This window comes from Lasiodiplodia theobromae, assembly GCF_012971845.1.
Source record: "Lasiodiplodia theobromae strain AM2As chromosome Unknown scaffold_33, whole genome shotgun sequence".
In the NCBI taxonomy this organism is placed as follows: Eukaryota; Fungi; Ascomycota; class Dothideomycetes; order Botryosphaeriales; family Botryosphaeriaceae; genus Lasiodiplodia; species Lasiodiplodia theobromae.
Genome location: NW_023336512.1, coordinates 226,373 through 240,386, shown reverse-complemented (window position 1 = coordinate 240,386; position 14,014 = coordinate 226,373). Strand labels below are relative to the sequence as shown.

The 14,014-nt window shown below is 54.1% G+C and overlaps 6 protein-coding genes across 6 annotated transcripts; 2 read left to right on the top strand and 4 right to left on the bottom strand.

The window, feature by feature from the left end:
- Window positions 1-1,171: 1,171 nt before the first annotated feature.
- Window positions 1,172-2,424, bottom strand: LTHEOB_9721 (Mitochondrial oxaloacetate transporter; the record flags this gene model as incomplete). The annotated part of the gene is made up of 5 exons (XM_035519340.1): window positions 1,172-1,258; window positions 1,424-2,041; window positions 2,098-2,227; window positions 2,283-2,357; window positions 2,408-2,424. The coding sequence occupies 5 exons, from the start codon at window positions 2,422-2,424 to the stop codon at window positions 1,172-1,174; spliced, it is 927 nt and encodes a 308-aa protein (XP_035368610.1).
- Window positions 2,425-2,851: 427 nt separating this feature from the next.
- On the top strand, window positions 2,852-3,928 carry LTHEOB_9720 (WD repeat containing protein; the record flags this gene model as incomplete). Its single annotated transcript, XM_035519339.1, has 1 exon — window positions 2,852-3,928. One exon carries the CDS (start codon window positions 2,852-2,854, stop codon window positions 3,926-3,928), a length of 1,077 nt encoding a protein of 358 aa, XP_035368609.1.
- A 345-nt stretch (window positions 3,929-4,273) lies between these two features.
- LTHEOB_9719 (Transport protein particle (TRAPP) component) lies at window positions 4,274-5,111 on the top strand (the record flags this gene model as incomplete). Its single annotated transcript, XM_035519337.1, has 2 exons — window positions 4,274-4,503; window positions 4,589-5,111. 2 exons carry the CDS (start codon window positions 4,274-4,276, stop codon window positions 5,109-5,111), a joined length of 753 nt encoding a protein of 250 aa, XP_035368608.1.
- Window positions 5,112-6,917: 1,806 nt separating this feature from the next.
- Window positions 6,918-8,509, bottom strand: LTHEOB_9718 (FMN-dependent dehydrogenase family protein; the record flags this gene model as incomplete). The annotated part of the gene is made up of 9 exons (XM_035519336.1): window positions 6,918-6,993; window positions 7,050-7,126; window positions 7,184-7,437; window positions 7,496-7,570; window positions 7,637-7,792; window positions 7,869-8,103; window positions 8,168-8,270; window positions 8,324-8,357; window positions 8,416-8,509. The coding sequence occupies 9 exons, from the start codon at window positions 8,507-8,509 to the stop codon at window positions 6,918-6,920; spliced, it is 1,104 nt and encodes a 367-aa protein (XP_035368607.1).
- Window positions 8,510-9,596: 1,087 nt separating this feature from the next.
- Window positions 9,597-10,851, bottom strand: LTHEOB_9717 (C6 transcription factor; the record flags this gene model as incomplete). The annotated part of the gene is made up of 2 exons (XM_035519335.1): window positions 9,597-10,700; window positions 10,750-10,851. 2 exons carry the CDS (start codon window positions 10,849-10,851, stop codon window positions 9,597-9,599), a joined length of 1,206 nt encoding a protein of 401 aa, XP_035368606.1.
- A 1,665-nt stretch (window positions 10,852-12,516) lies between these two features.
- LTHEOB_9716 (uncharacterized protein) lies at window positions 12,517-13,303 on the bottom strand (the record flags this gene model as incomplete). Its single annotated transcript, XM_035519334.1, has 3 exons — window positions 12,517-12,825; window positions 13,084-13,133; window positions 13,207-13,303. The coding sequence occupies 3 exons, from the start codon at window positions 13,301-13,303 to the stop codon at window positions 12,517-12,519; spliced, it is 456 nt and encodes a 151-aa protein (XP_035368605.1).
- Window positions 13,304-14,014: the final 711 nt, after the last annotated feature.

Sequence of the window (14,014 nt, the reverse complement as noted above, 5' to 3'; positions counted from 1 at the left end):
TCCAAATTTAGGCCCATCGTTTGGGCCTGTATGTTGGTATGAGGAAGCGTGGGAAGAGCATGCCGTGTAGCGCGCACGCACTTAGGGAGAGAATTGAACGATGGTCGTTGCAGGACAGGGCGGTACGTGGCGTAGGGTATACTGTGGAAGAGAGTGCATGGTGGCGGAGAGAAAGCTGGCGCGCGAGAGTGAGATGAGAGCGGCTCATCAGTCAGGCGAGCAGCGGCGGATGGAGCAAGGGTTGGGCAAGTGATTTTCGGCCGGGGTGCAGGGTTGAGCTGCACCAGAATGCGGGGAAGACGAGCGACGAAGGGCTTAATTCGTCCAGTGTGCGTGGCACTCCCTTGCTCGACCAGTGGCACATTGCCGTGGGCCAGACGCTGGTGCTGCACAAAGCTTCCCGGCCCGCCCATACGGCTGCGAGGCCCCCAGCGGCATGTTCGTCCGGAGATAGCACCCGATTTGTGCGGTTATACCCAGCCAACGAGATCCGACGGCGTTGCTCTCCGGTCGCTGCATGAGCGGCTGCGCGCGGAATGAATGGCCTGTGTGCGCATCCTGAACAACGCGATTAATGCCACAGCTGTCAATTCGCTGTGCACGAGGCCTTTGTAGCATGCCACTACTTTCCTGCTCAGTGGCGTTGTGTCAGCCGTGGCCTCGAGGAACCATCTCCGCTGCAGCCCGGGGCTGAGATAAGCAAATCCTGTAGGACATGGGTACCGTAAAAATTCGCAGCCAGGGTCATATCGAGATAGGCAGACATGGAATAAGCTTGAGGTAATGCGAAAAGTAACGAAATGCGCTAGTATTGGCTGACAATATGTCCGAACAAGTCGAAATGTATGTTGGTGAATGGTTTGATGCTACCAGTCATGCCGCGACAGCAACAGCCTCAGAATGCGCATCTGCCTATGCCTTCAGGAAAGACCATGCAGTGCATGTCCAGACTCAGATAGGACAGGAAATAGGAGTTTGAATCGGTTTGAAATTTTTGAAATGTCGTTCCTGATCAGAGGTACTTACGTTGCGTGCGGGCCTGCCTCATCAGCACTGGTGAATACCTCGTCTCTATCACCAGTGAATGTTCTTTTGCTCCCTTCGCCTGAGCGCCATATTCTCTAACCGTGGCATGGTATTTACAGTCCGAAAAAGTATCGTGATATACACTTTAGAGCTCCTCGGTCTTGAGGAAGTAGCGGTTTTCGACCTTACGCATGAGCTTATTGGTCTGTTCCGCCAAGCTAAGAGTGAGGATCTATAACATTGTCAGCAAGATGTATATGAAGGGCTTGTTACAGTGGCAGGAAATGCATGGGTTGCGAAGATGCATGCAGGACCACGCGCAATCTTCTTGCGTATAAGGTTCCGAGCACATGCTCCACCTCCGCACAGTTGCTTGGGTAATGGGGGATGTACTCACAGTATGGGGCAATATTCTTGCCAAATGAGCGAAAAAGCCCTTGTAGACAGCCAAGAAGCCCTCGGTCTTGACTGTACGGAACAAACAATCGAATGCGCTGTTGTAGAGGTTGCCAGTCTGGTTGTACATGCGGCTCATGACCGTGTCGGGAGGATGCATGACGCAGCAGACGACGAATCCAGACGCGGTACTGCTAGCCAGATGCAGAGCTGGGCCTTCTTCCATACCCAGGTGCCTGACAAGCCGTCTCTTTGCGAAGAAGTATGTGGGGAGTTGGACTGAGCTTCCGAAACCGGTGCGGACCATAGCTGGCCCAACACCGCGGTAGAGGCCCTTCACGCCCTCGCCCTTGTAGATCTGTCTCATACCATCCCACGCATTCTTGTAGTGGTGCTGAGTGCCAACCGGAAGGAAAGGCGAGAAGGATTGTAGACGAGTCTTGACCAGGAAGAAAGGCGATCCAGCGGCAGCGCCCAAGATGCCGGAAGTAGCGCCGGAGAAGATATTAATGCCAAATGATTGGACATTTGCGTCATGGTAGAGGAGCTTGGTCAAGTTGCCGCGGATTGGCTCGTAGAAGCCGAGACGGCAACCATTGAGGGTCATTTGATAGATGTACTGTGCGTTGGCATGTTAGCTCTCGCAATGACGCTCTTCCGCTGCCGGCAACTCACGGCGCACGAGAGACCACGGAACAAGCCCTTGGGGCCCTCATTCTTCACGATAGTCGCGACACCATGCAAAACGCCGCGATACATCTTCGGGGCATCTTTCTTTGCCTGCAGTTCTCCCTGCAACTGTAACCTGAGCCGGGGGTCAGCTGCGGCTACTCCGGGAACGAGAAGGCTGGCCGGCGCACCGAATCTTTACGGTCTCAAAGCTGTGAGTGACGGTGACGGCGCCGCATGCGGCAATGCCGCCTGCTATAAACGAGCTGATAGACAGTCAGCGCCAAAGTTGTACTTGAGGGTGGGTGGCTCTTACCCCAAAGTGGTGGACATGGCTGGTCGCGCCCTGTGCTTTCGCTCTCTGCGCCGGAGAACCGGGTGAAGTTGGGATGGCGAACGTCAAGCTGCCCTCCGGCGAGAGTGCGCAGGCAATTGAGAAGTGTTTGAGGGGGGAGATTGATTGCTGAGGGCGGTGATGAGCTGCGTTGCTTACGTAGCACGAAATATTCGACGGCTGCTTGGTAGATGCCCTGCATGCCCCGGCATCGGAGCCCAGAGCTCGGCCAAATGATCGCCCCCGCGCGTCCGTGCGCCTTTGAATTGCTTCATCGCGCCGCGAGCTTCTCAAACACCGCGACAGCCCGCAGCCGACACGCCACCACACCACCAACACACCCTCGCGCCCGCTCCGAAAGCGGTGCAGCTTCCAGCAGCCTGTCGCGCAATGCGTTGAACGCCACCTCTGTCTCCACTACTCACTATGGCCGCCGGGGGCACACCGACAAACTCCGGAGCTCCGCAAACTCAAAAGGTCAGCGAAATTGTCGCAGGGTTCCGGCCGACTCGCTGCTTTCGCGCGGACAACAAAGAAACGTCGGTGACTTCACTTGACTTTGACGATTCTGGTGAGCTGGCTATCGTCGCCCGCGACGACGACACCCTTCAGATATACAACTGCAAGGAAGGCAAGCACGCAAAAGAGCTAAAAAGCCAAAAGTACGGCGTGCACCTCGCCCGCTTCACACACCACGCGCAAAGCATCATTTACGCCAGCACAAAAGTCGACGACGGCATCCGTTACCTCTCAACGCACGATAACTCGTACATTCGCTACTTCAAAGGGCACACGGATACAGTGACTTGCCTAGCACTGAACCCATCCAACGACACTTTCGTTTCCTGCTCGCAGGACAACACTGTACGGCTATGGGCCCTGAATTCTCCCAATAGCCAGGGCTTGCTCAAGCTGCACGGACCTTACCTTGCGGCCTATGATCCCTCTGCCAGCGTCATTGCCATCGCATCGCCCCCAACTCAGACAATCCTTTTGTATGACGTGCGCAATTTCGACAAGCCACCGTTTGCAACTTTCGACCTGCACGAGATGGAACAGCAGTACACGCCCGGATCTGTGGGACGCACTTGGGCGAAGCTGGAATTCTCAAACGATGGAAAGCACCTCGTGCTCGGCACTACTGGAGGTGGACACTTCGCGCTGGACGCTTTCGAGGGCAGCCTCAAACACTTCTGCCTGAGGGATACGGGCACTTCTGGGCGTCGCGCTGCGGGCGAATACGCTGCACCTGGAACAGTGGCAGGCCAAGGTGACACCTGCCTTTCCCCAGATGGCCAGTTCTTGATCGGTGGCTCGGGCGACGACGGTTTGCTTGTGTGGGACTTGCACTCGAAGCAGTCTGCTGACCGCATTCTCCGACCCATTACGGACCTTCCTGGACCTGGCAAAGCAGCTGTGGTGGGATACAACCAGCGCATGAACCTACTGTGTACTGCTGATAAGGACTTTATGATCTGGCTGCCAGATCCGGACGCGATGTGAAGCTAGCATTTAGCCACATGAGCAGACAGCGTTATCTCTTCACCATGGATTAGCATTTACGGTGTTTGCTTTATTGAGAGGGCGCAGAGGGAAAAGGATTATCAGGGAGAAAGTCAGTCGGAATTAGAGGCGCAATAATACCCGAAAATGTACCAATACGATTCTTCATAGTAGAGACGCAATTGAGGCGCAAGACTCGGTGGTGACGTGAGCGCTGGACTTCTGCCCGGACTGTGCAAAGACGTGGCCAGCAACGGCGGAGCACAAATACCAGACGCGCAGCGGAGCTTCCCCGAGCACACCGCGCACCCACGTCAACCCCACGATGGTCTCCCTTGCCCAACGATGAGCGCCTCACAACCCTACAAATCAGCCCAAGATGCGGCGGCACACCAGCAGCAGCGCTCCCTTACCTCGGGGCTACGCTACCCCTCCAACCGCAAGACCATCTACGACCGCAATCTGGGCCGCAGCAAGAATGCGGAGCTCAGCCGCGCCGCCTTCGCCTACCTCTTCGTCGAGATGATCACCTACGCCCAGAGGAAAGTCACCGGCGTCGCCGACCTAGAGAAGAGGTACGGCAGGCTCCGATTGCCCACACACCTTTCCCTCCACCACCAGCACTGAAAAAGGCTCATCTGTTTTCCGCAAAACGAACAGGCTCAACAGCCAGGGCTACCCGCTGGGCCTCAAGCTGCTCGACCTCCTCTCAGCGCGATCGCCGGTCGCGGGCGCGCTGACGGCGAACCCGAACCCGACGCGGCCGACGCGCGTGCTGGCGCTGCTGCAGTTCATCACGACGACGCTGTGGAAGCACCTGTTCAACCGGCCCGCCGACGCCCTCGAGCGCTCCGCCCAGGCCGCCACCGACTACATGATCACGGACAACGCCCCGCTCGTTGTCGAGTACGTCAGCACCCCGCGCGAGATGAGCTCGCTCAACGTCGCCGCCTTCGTCGCCGGCGTCGTCGAGGGCGTGTGCGATGGCGCCGGCTTCCCGACCAAGGGCGTCACGGCGCATTGGGTCGATGATGGTTCTGCGAGCAGCGGTGGTGCGGCGGCAGGTGGAGCGGAAGGCGAGGCGGGTGCGGGTAGGGAGATGTGGCCGAGCAAGACGATATTCTTGATCAAGTTTGACGAGAGGGTCATTGAGAGGGAGGAGATTTTGGAGCCGCCGAAATAATTGCTGGGGAGGGGACCTGGTGGGGTGGATTGAAGATGGACGGTAAAGTTGGGAAATCAGATACCCAGAAGAGCCAACGATACTTCTTTCTGGCATGGCGTGGGCGTTTTGTGTGTGAGACACAGGCGGCGTTTTTTTGGACCGTATATTACCGAACGAGTTGAAGATGGTTCGGTTTCTCTCCATTTGAATTAGAAGAAAATATACTGATAGCTTCACGCAGGTGTTTTCAGTGTGTGTAACAGGTATGATAGAGCCTGGTAAATATTATCCGCTACTTTGATTGCCCAGGTCTGGTTAGCTCTGGCATGATGTTGTGCATTGCAGCGGACTACTCTTCATCAGAGTTGCTCATGGATTTGTTTGATCAGAAGTCGAACAGGGCAGAAAATTTAGGACAAAATTCAAACTAAGCTTTCTGTAGTAATATCAAATGTTCTCGGGGTACAGCTATCTAGCTTACATTTAAATCAGATCGAGGTCTTGTAGCAGTATCGCATGGCTGTCCTTATCGATTTTTGGTAAGGGGAGTGACTGCGCGTCGGATAACCTGGTACGAGCCAATTACAGCAATTCCAAGGGAGGACAAATTGAACTGAAGGGCGCAAAAACTGACATGAAGGGCGTGTCGACTTGGGCCACTGAAAACCTCCGTCCTTCCTTTTCTAGACTACTCTTGCATGACTCATCGCCTCCCACCTATGAAAAAAGTACTTTTAAGCCTTCGAATGAGCTGTTCATTTGGATAAACCAATATCCTTTGCCAGTACTCAAGATCCAGCCAATGGCGTCATCTCCCTCCCAGACTACCTCCTCAACCCGAATTGAACTTTTTACTGCAGCAGACCTCTCGGCACGGCCTGCGTTCCTCCATATCCTCGTTGAATTAGTCAACCTTGCATTTTCTGGCAAGGATGGTTTTCCAGTGCCACGCTTCCTCTCCGATAACGAGCTCATAGAGAGCCTCGGCAAAGAGGGTCTCTGTGCCGTGATGTTCGACGGAGCAACGGATGAACCGATAGCAACGGCATCGACGAAGCTTTGGGGGACAAGTCTGGTAAGGCAGAATGAAATGATACTCAAGAACGCAATTGCTGCTCTGTTTTACAAAAATAATTCAGGCCGCTGATGAAGCAAAAATGCAGGCCCATACAGACTTCGAACTCTCAACCGTTGCCGCGGTACGCGGTCTGCGCGGTAAAGGCTTCGCGGATCAATGCGTCCGAGCGGTTGAGCTGGCGACGGCCACGAGAGAGGGAAGAGAAGCAACGAGCGAGAAGGAGCTTACGCTGTGGCTCAGGACCATTGAACACCATAACGGCGCGTATTGGACCAGGCGCGGCTTTAAGATTGTAGAATCTTGTGTTGGGCCCAAGGGAATGTGGGGCGCAGAGCGAGAGTTTGTGGTGTTGACTATGAAGCGGCCAATAGCCTCAGCGTAGACTGAGATCCACGAGGTTTGGTTAACGTCTGCAGGTGTTTGTCGAGATGCTTCACAGCCCTGAAGAGATACAAGAGAGAGAGTAAATGAACTAGATTGAATATGGAGAACCCGATATGAGGGCCATACTTAGGATCGCCTGGTGTTCCGGGATTTCTCACTTGCTCATCTGAGAGCGCAGCATCCCGAATCTTACTGTCCCATTTCCAGAATGGCTTCATCGTATCTCTTGGTTGGCCCTGAGGAATTCCAGTAGCAATGATTTCCAACCTATCTATAAGTGCTCGCTAATAACATGTACGTCCGATACTTTTTTGATACCTGGATCGTGGAAGGTAAACCCGTAACTCCTTGTCCCTTACTGCTTACAGCTTGCACAGAATCCCACTCGAAGTAAGAACTGAAAGGTGCGATTTGTTGATTTCATTGACAGACCGACATCTGAATACTTAATATTAGGAAAGACTTTCAGTGTTCGTGAAGGAGTTAGCACTTACCCTGCAAGCGCCATCGTAATCTTGAATTCATTCATCAAGATTTTGATGCCCAGCTCCACGCCTTCTTGGCCCTTGTACTGTTTGTAAGGTTAGTATCAAAACGAAATTTATGAAAGTAGTGAGAGTGTACTGACCGCTAGGCCCCACAATGCCATTCTTCCTACGAAGCAGTAGTCCGCACCGAGCGCCAGCGCCTTGAAGATGTCCGAACCCCTGCGGATGCCACCATCCACTGCGATCGGTATTTTGCCCTTCGCTGCGGGGGCACACTCCCGTAGTGCATCGAGCGTAGCAGGCACGCCGTCGAGTTGGCGTCCGCCATGGTTGGACACAACAACACCGTCGACGCCATGGCGGATAGCGAGTACGACATCATCGGCCGTGTTCACTGCCAACAAGTGTCAACTTAATTTCCGCAAGAAGGCTGGAATAGCTCCCCAACTCACCCCCCTTCAGCCAAATTTGCATCTTTGTGTGTTTTCTCAGCCACGGGATTGCTGTCTCCCACTCCAAGGTTGCATCTTTAATGCAAAGTCAGCCCAAATCTATGATGCATAATATTTTGGACCAGAGCTCTTTTCCCGTACCATAGTCATGTCTTCCACCAAGATCATCATTGCCTTTGGATAGAATATTTGGGTATGCCATGTCCTCCGGAAGCACGAACTTGTTCCTGAACTCGTTGAGGCGTAGACCGAGCACGGGGACATCTACGGAGAGGAATAGCGCCTTGTAACCCGCAGCTGTACAGTTCGGGGAGAATCAGCCACCAACGCCTTATTTCGCAGAGCATGAGGAGCGACAATGGAGCAGTCTTACCTTCTGCCCGCCTGAGGAGCTGCAACGTGATCTCCCTGTCCTTCAGAACGCACATCTGCATGACGTACGGGTTACCCGTGCCTTGCGCGGCGACATTTTCGAGGCTCTCAGTCGCGTACGATGACAGGCCCATGCAGATGCCGTTTTTTGCGGCGGCACGAGACGTTGCGAGCTCACCGTCCGGGTGTGCCAGCCGGTGCATGGCCGTCGGACTGAGGCCGAGCGGAAATGAAACCTGCATGTTGTTTTTGTTGTCAGTTCCGCGTATTCCGTACAGTCGATTTGCGGGGAAGACGCACTTTCGTCCCAAATATGTGTGTTGAAATGTCGACTGTGTCAACGTTTACGAGGATGCGTGGCCGGATCTTGTAGCGGTTGTAGGCTTCTTCGTTCTCGCGCAGGCTGGAGGATAACAGTCAACACAACACTACGGGGCAGTCCTCGCAATAGTCTACCTTATCATGTCCATTGCACCTTCATTGTAGTAATCTATCATTTGATTACTAGTGATTAGAAAATGTCTTTGATATTAAGAACACAGCCGTACCTCTGTACATCTTTGGCAGCTTACTGCTGCCAATCTCCTTGAGGTCACTAATAGTGAAGACATGAGGATCGAGTGTAAGGCCACGATTCGCCATATTGGTTCAAGAATATGGAATACTGCTATGAGCAGGGGAAAGAATTAAAACAAAAAAACCGAGTAGCCCGCTGCAGGTCCTCGAAGCCTGCCGTCATGATTATATCAACTCCCACTTTCGAGCGACATGCCCATAAGGCGCATCTACCAACATCGTAGGGCGTCGCTATGGCTTACCTAGCGCGATAGTGTTGATAGCGTTACCCCGGACTTCGCGGCTAGATGCGGCGCGTCGGCTCGGGGTTGCCTTCCCGTTCCTGCCTCTGCAAAGGTACCCGCCGAGGGTCGGGCCGTCCTCGATCATCATCAAATTATAGAGCTTTAGCTATCAGAACATCTTGGAAAAGGGTCTCTAGTAATATTTCCGCAATTTTGGATTACAAAACCCAAAGATTGTAACCGGGACGTTGAAGTGATGCCTATCAAAATTCCCAGCTTCAAGACGGTGAGCTCAGGTATCTGGTCGAACCCACTTTCTTATCAGCGCGCGTGTAGAGCATACAAAGCCCTAACATATGCGTGTGCACCTCAATCTTCCAATCAGTGGGGCTAAATATAATGAAGACCCAAAGGACTGGGTCATTACCGAATCTTTTACAGCTCACTCGTCACGCCGACCGGACCATTCCCCGCATTGCCGGTATGGACTCCCATTTCGAGACGTGAAGATGAATCCGGAACAACGCGGACGGCAACAACGCACTCTTTTCTCTCTTTACGTCCACATTGGAGCATGGGGCCCTTCGCCGAGCTGTTTGATTCCCACCGTAAGGAGATGCTCTTCGCGTATAGTGGAATCTGTTCCATCCATGGCGACAGTCTCACCCCACTGTCAGTCTATACTGGAGGCAAGCGGAATCAGCAGATAAACAGCACGTAGAAGCAGAATTTGAAATACGCACAAATAATACGATTTCCTGGGCTATTCTTGACGCCTTTGATCTCTATGTCTATGAGCATTCAAAGACGATCGTGCACACCCTGTTCTGAAAGCCCCCATTCGAATTACGCCATTTCCAACAACTCCCCACCATCTCTATCCTTCTGACCCGAAAAAAGAATCGCACCAACACACAAAAGCCCCTTCTCTACGGCAAAATCATGAAGCTCTTCTGCTGCAACACCCTCTCCGACCACGCCAACCCCCTCCCCCCCAACCTCCTCTCCGCCTGCCGCGCCGCCCACACATCCGCCGCCACATCCGCCGCGCGATCGAAACTCCTCAAGCCATACCTATCCGCACACCCGCGCATCCAAGCGACGATGTCGGCGAAGTCGGCGTGGTCGAGGGCCTCGGCGGCGGCGATGAAGCCCGGCCACAGCACGCTGGCCGACGCGACGCCCTGGGCGATCTTGCGGCCCTCGAGCGCGAGCAGGTGCGCCTTGACGGTCTTGACGTGGTGCTGTAGCGTGAAGCGGTTGATGTCGCGCACGTCGCGGTAGAAGAAGATGATGAGGGCGGCGTGGAAGGCTTGCGCGGCGTGGTCTTCTTCTTCGGTGGCGGCGGCGGCTTCGTTGGTGGTGGTGTTGTTGTTGCTGGTGTAGTTGGCGGGCGTTGGGGATGGGGATGATGAGGGGGATGATGATAGTGACGATGATGACGATGATGGCGAGGATGATGGGGATGACGAAGGAGTTGTTGCGGTCTCTTCAGGCAGCTGCTGCTCCTTCGTCCACCCGCACAGCAGATCCTCGACGACCTTGCAGCGCTTGCGGTAATCCTCGTCGAAGCCGGCCCAGGGGTGACCTCCGCGCGCGCGCACCTGGCGCATCTCGCAACACAGGTAGGTGATGTGCGAGCTGAGCACGACGAGGCTCTCGGGAATGCCGTAGGTGCGAGCGAATAGCGGGCGCAGCGCGGGGCCAGAGCGCTCGAAGAAGTCGTCCAGCTCACGGAAGTTGGCGGGCACGCCGTCCTCGACGCTCCCGCTGAACCACCGGTGCGCCGCTAGCGATGGGTATCGCGCCGAGCTGGGGTGCGCGTTGGGCGAGAGGTGGTTGTGGAAGAACTCGCTGTTGGCCGAGATGGGGTAGACGAAGGTGGCTTCCTCCATGATGCGCAGGTACAGGAACATGGCGTGCAGCATCTGCACTTTGCGCGAAGGGTGCTTTTTGGATATTCCACGCACGTGGATGAGGCGCTGGGCATCGAGGAGGTGTTTTCGTGCGTCGACGAGTTTACCGTTGGTAATCTTGTTCGTGTCAGCGTTGTTCAGCCAAATGGAGGAACTGATGACTTACACAGGCCGTTACCAAGGTGAGAAGTGCCATTAGAAGAACTTTGTACTTCGCCCGTTTAGGACCAACAACCTCATGGCGCAAGCTGAGCTGTATGTGGGCCATTGCCTTTGCTTGGTACGTTTCCGCAATCTTCCACCAATACCCGGCGCCAGCTTCAGCTCCCGATAGCCTGTCGAGGTGGAACGCGCTAATCACCATAAGTGAATAAAGCAATGACAAGCTTGCTGCGCTGGGATCAGCTCGCAGGGTGAGTTGGCCAACAGTCTTTAAAGCTTCCGGGAAATAGAGCGTCTGCCATGGAGATTTCCCGTTTGAGGTGGGAGAGGCGACCTTGACAAAATCGTTCATGAAATGAGAGAGTAAAAGATGCTCTTCTGGCGAAATTGGAGAGGCCGATCCTGTAGGGATTGCCAATGCTTGGGGAGATAATGGAGAAAATGCGAATTGCATAAAGTCTGTTCTGTCCTGAGCGCTTGGATAGTGTTGTAGTTGATCAAGAAATGCGTTTTGGTCCTCGGGTGGAAATAGAAACGAGATGGAAGTAAGATCGTCGTGCTGCAAGGCTGTGGTAGTATCAAATGCGGAAGCGTCGTGCTGATCAGGTGCCTTATTACTGCCTGATGAAGACGGCGGTGACGGCACGATTGATGACTCTTGAAGCAACTGCACTTCCGGGTCGACCTGAAACGGCTCTATGTCGGCGAGAGGGTCATCCATGAGGCTGGGAAGAGCCTCCTGCTGGGATTCATCGCGCCGAGTAACAGTGTCCAGCTGAAATACGGTGAAAGGCCCCTCGATTACCGTGTCCTCTCCGGCTATGGCCCGCTCTTCCATTTGGAGGACATTCGATCTGTAGTCAACATCGGCACTGGTAACAAGCTCTCTGCACATTGCTCTCCTCTCGGCATCTTTAGCGTTTGGTCAGCTCCACCTTGGGAAGGCAGAATAAGGTGGAGCGGGGAAGTGGCAAATTACCAGAGAACAGCAGTCTTCTGCATTGCCGTGTGTCCTCGGGTTCGCGTGGTGCCAACTCATCACCGAAGAAAGAACTGGCGAGACCGAGAGGTTGAGTCCATTGGATGAGCGATTCGTAGCCCTCACAGTCCAGGCTCAGTCGTTCGCAAACACGGCAGCGGGGTCGCTCTTGGTCACATTTTACGTGGCGACGGCGACAAGTTCGACAGCCTCCAAAGCTTCTTGTGCGTCGAGTTTGGCGGCTCGATTTCGACATTTCTGATGTTTTGGGAGAACGCGGTAGTTGGGGAGGGAACGAAGAGATAGACGATTCGGTCACTCGCTCGCGTCCCCGCCCTATTGATAAGACACGCCGAGGTCCCGCCGTGTGGGGAACTAGCTCCAAACGGCTAATCTGGTCAAAGTGTCACTCAATCGGGTTCCTTCCTTGTCATCGTCTCCACAGTATGCTTCGTATCAAGATTTCTTGGGTCAAGCCATGCTTTGAGATGACATGAAGTCCTACCAGTCCCACAGAGCTCATTCCACGTCCTCTGCAAACGGACACGCAAGCGCGCAAGAAATTCGTCTTTTTTTTACTCTCCATTTCCTCTTCCTGCAAAAGCCGTATCAAGAAGGGATATGATATAGGTTCACTGAATGTCTTTCACTTTGATAGAGAAATGGTCAACACTCAGATACGTCCATATTACTCATTCCTCTCCCTGGAACCGTTCGCTTCCCACACGAATACACTTCCATCAATCCCCGGAACATGACCAACTCACCAAATCCTAACCAGATATCGATCATCTAGCTTCCAAATGCCGGCTCCTGCGTCGCGCCATCCACCGGCTTGACATAGCTCAGCCTATCCTTGCAGTAGAACTCGACTCCGATCGCATGGTCCTTCGCGCCGCCGTCGAGGCCGCCGCTCTTGATGATGGTGACGTCGGGCATGATCTCGAGCTCGGCGTAGAGGCCGGAGCCGCAGTTGCCGCAGAAAAAGTGGCGGTTGATCTTGCCTGATGCGCCCTTGGCGTCGTAGGTGAAAGGGTGGCCCTTGGTGACCTTGAAGTTCCACCGGTTGACGATGACGTTGGAGGTGTAGGCGCCGCCGGTCTGATGTTTGGTTAGTGAGGAGGATTCAAGATGACAGTGAGTGCGTGAGGGATGAAAACGTGAGATTTCATATTGTATTGAGACCGGACAGTGAGGACACAAAGACATTTTGTATGATTTAGTGAAGGCGGAATCCGGAGCGAAAGAGTGAACGGATCAAAAGGACCAGAAGTGAAATGCATTGATGCGGGAGGTGGAGGAAAGTCTTGATTAACACCACACACGTGGTGAAAGTTTGTTTCATTCGACAATACATACCCACTTGTGGCAATCGACGCAATGGCACAGGGCGGTGGCATTGGGCTCGCCTATTGGAAAGGGTAATCAAGTTAGCTGAATTCTAAAGGAGAGAGCGATGGTAACGATTGGCAGAAAACATACCCTTGAACTCGTAGTTGATAGCGCCGCACATGCAGCTGCCCTTGGTCACGCTGCTGGCGCTGAAGTGGTTCTTGAGACTCTGCAGACGGTCCGCCATTTTGATTGGTCTAGGCACAGTACAAGCCGGTCGGTACTAGGACGTGAATGAGGGAACTTCACACCTTGATGGACGGGGCCTGCGGGGAGCGATATATATAAGAGCATGCCCAAGCCCCCCTCGATCCACACCGACCCGGCTCCTCTTCGTCTCCCGTCATCTACGCATCCATTGGCGCGATAGGCCAAGCGACAGACCACAATTTGACCGATCACTGGGATTCCTTCTCTCTTTGCTTCTGAGCTTCAGCCCCGCATGCTGGGGCGGCGGGACCAGTAACGTCAGCCATGCGGAGGCGACTAAACTGGTTCTGGTGCTGGCCCTGGTCTACCCCGCGGTGCTCGAACGCTTCCTTTTCTCCACAGAGGTCAAGGATGAGCTGTCTAATCCCCGTTTTCCGGTGCGGGGGTCCTCAAACCACGAATAACGGCTTCGAAGCATGTTGCGGAAGGACCGGTTGCGGAAAAGCGGATGTGCAGGACGCAGGAAAGAGCCGGGAAAGGACGGGAGAATTGACGATGTGTCTATTCGCTGATTTCCTCTACTCAAACTGCCCCTTCTCTTTTTTCTTGAAATGGTTGACATCGCTACAGATAGCAACAATATGCGCGCCGATTATCGGCCCACGCTTTGCTCGCCCAACGACGTCCGCAAAATCTACCCGCAATGCGCAAAAGAATCCACTTCGGAGCGACGACCCCGCACTCCAGG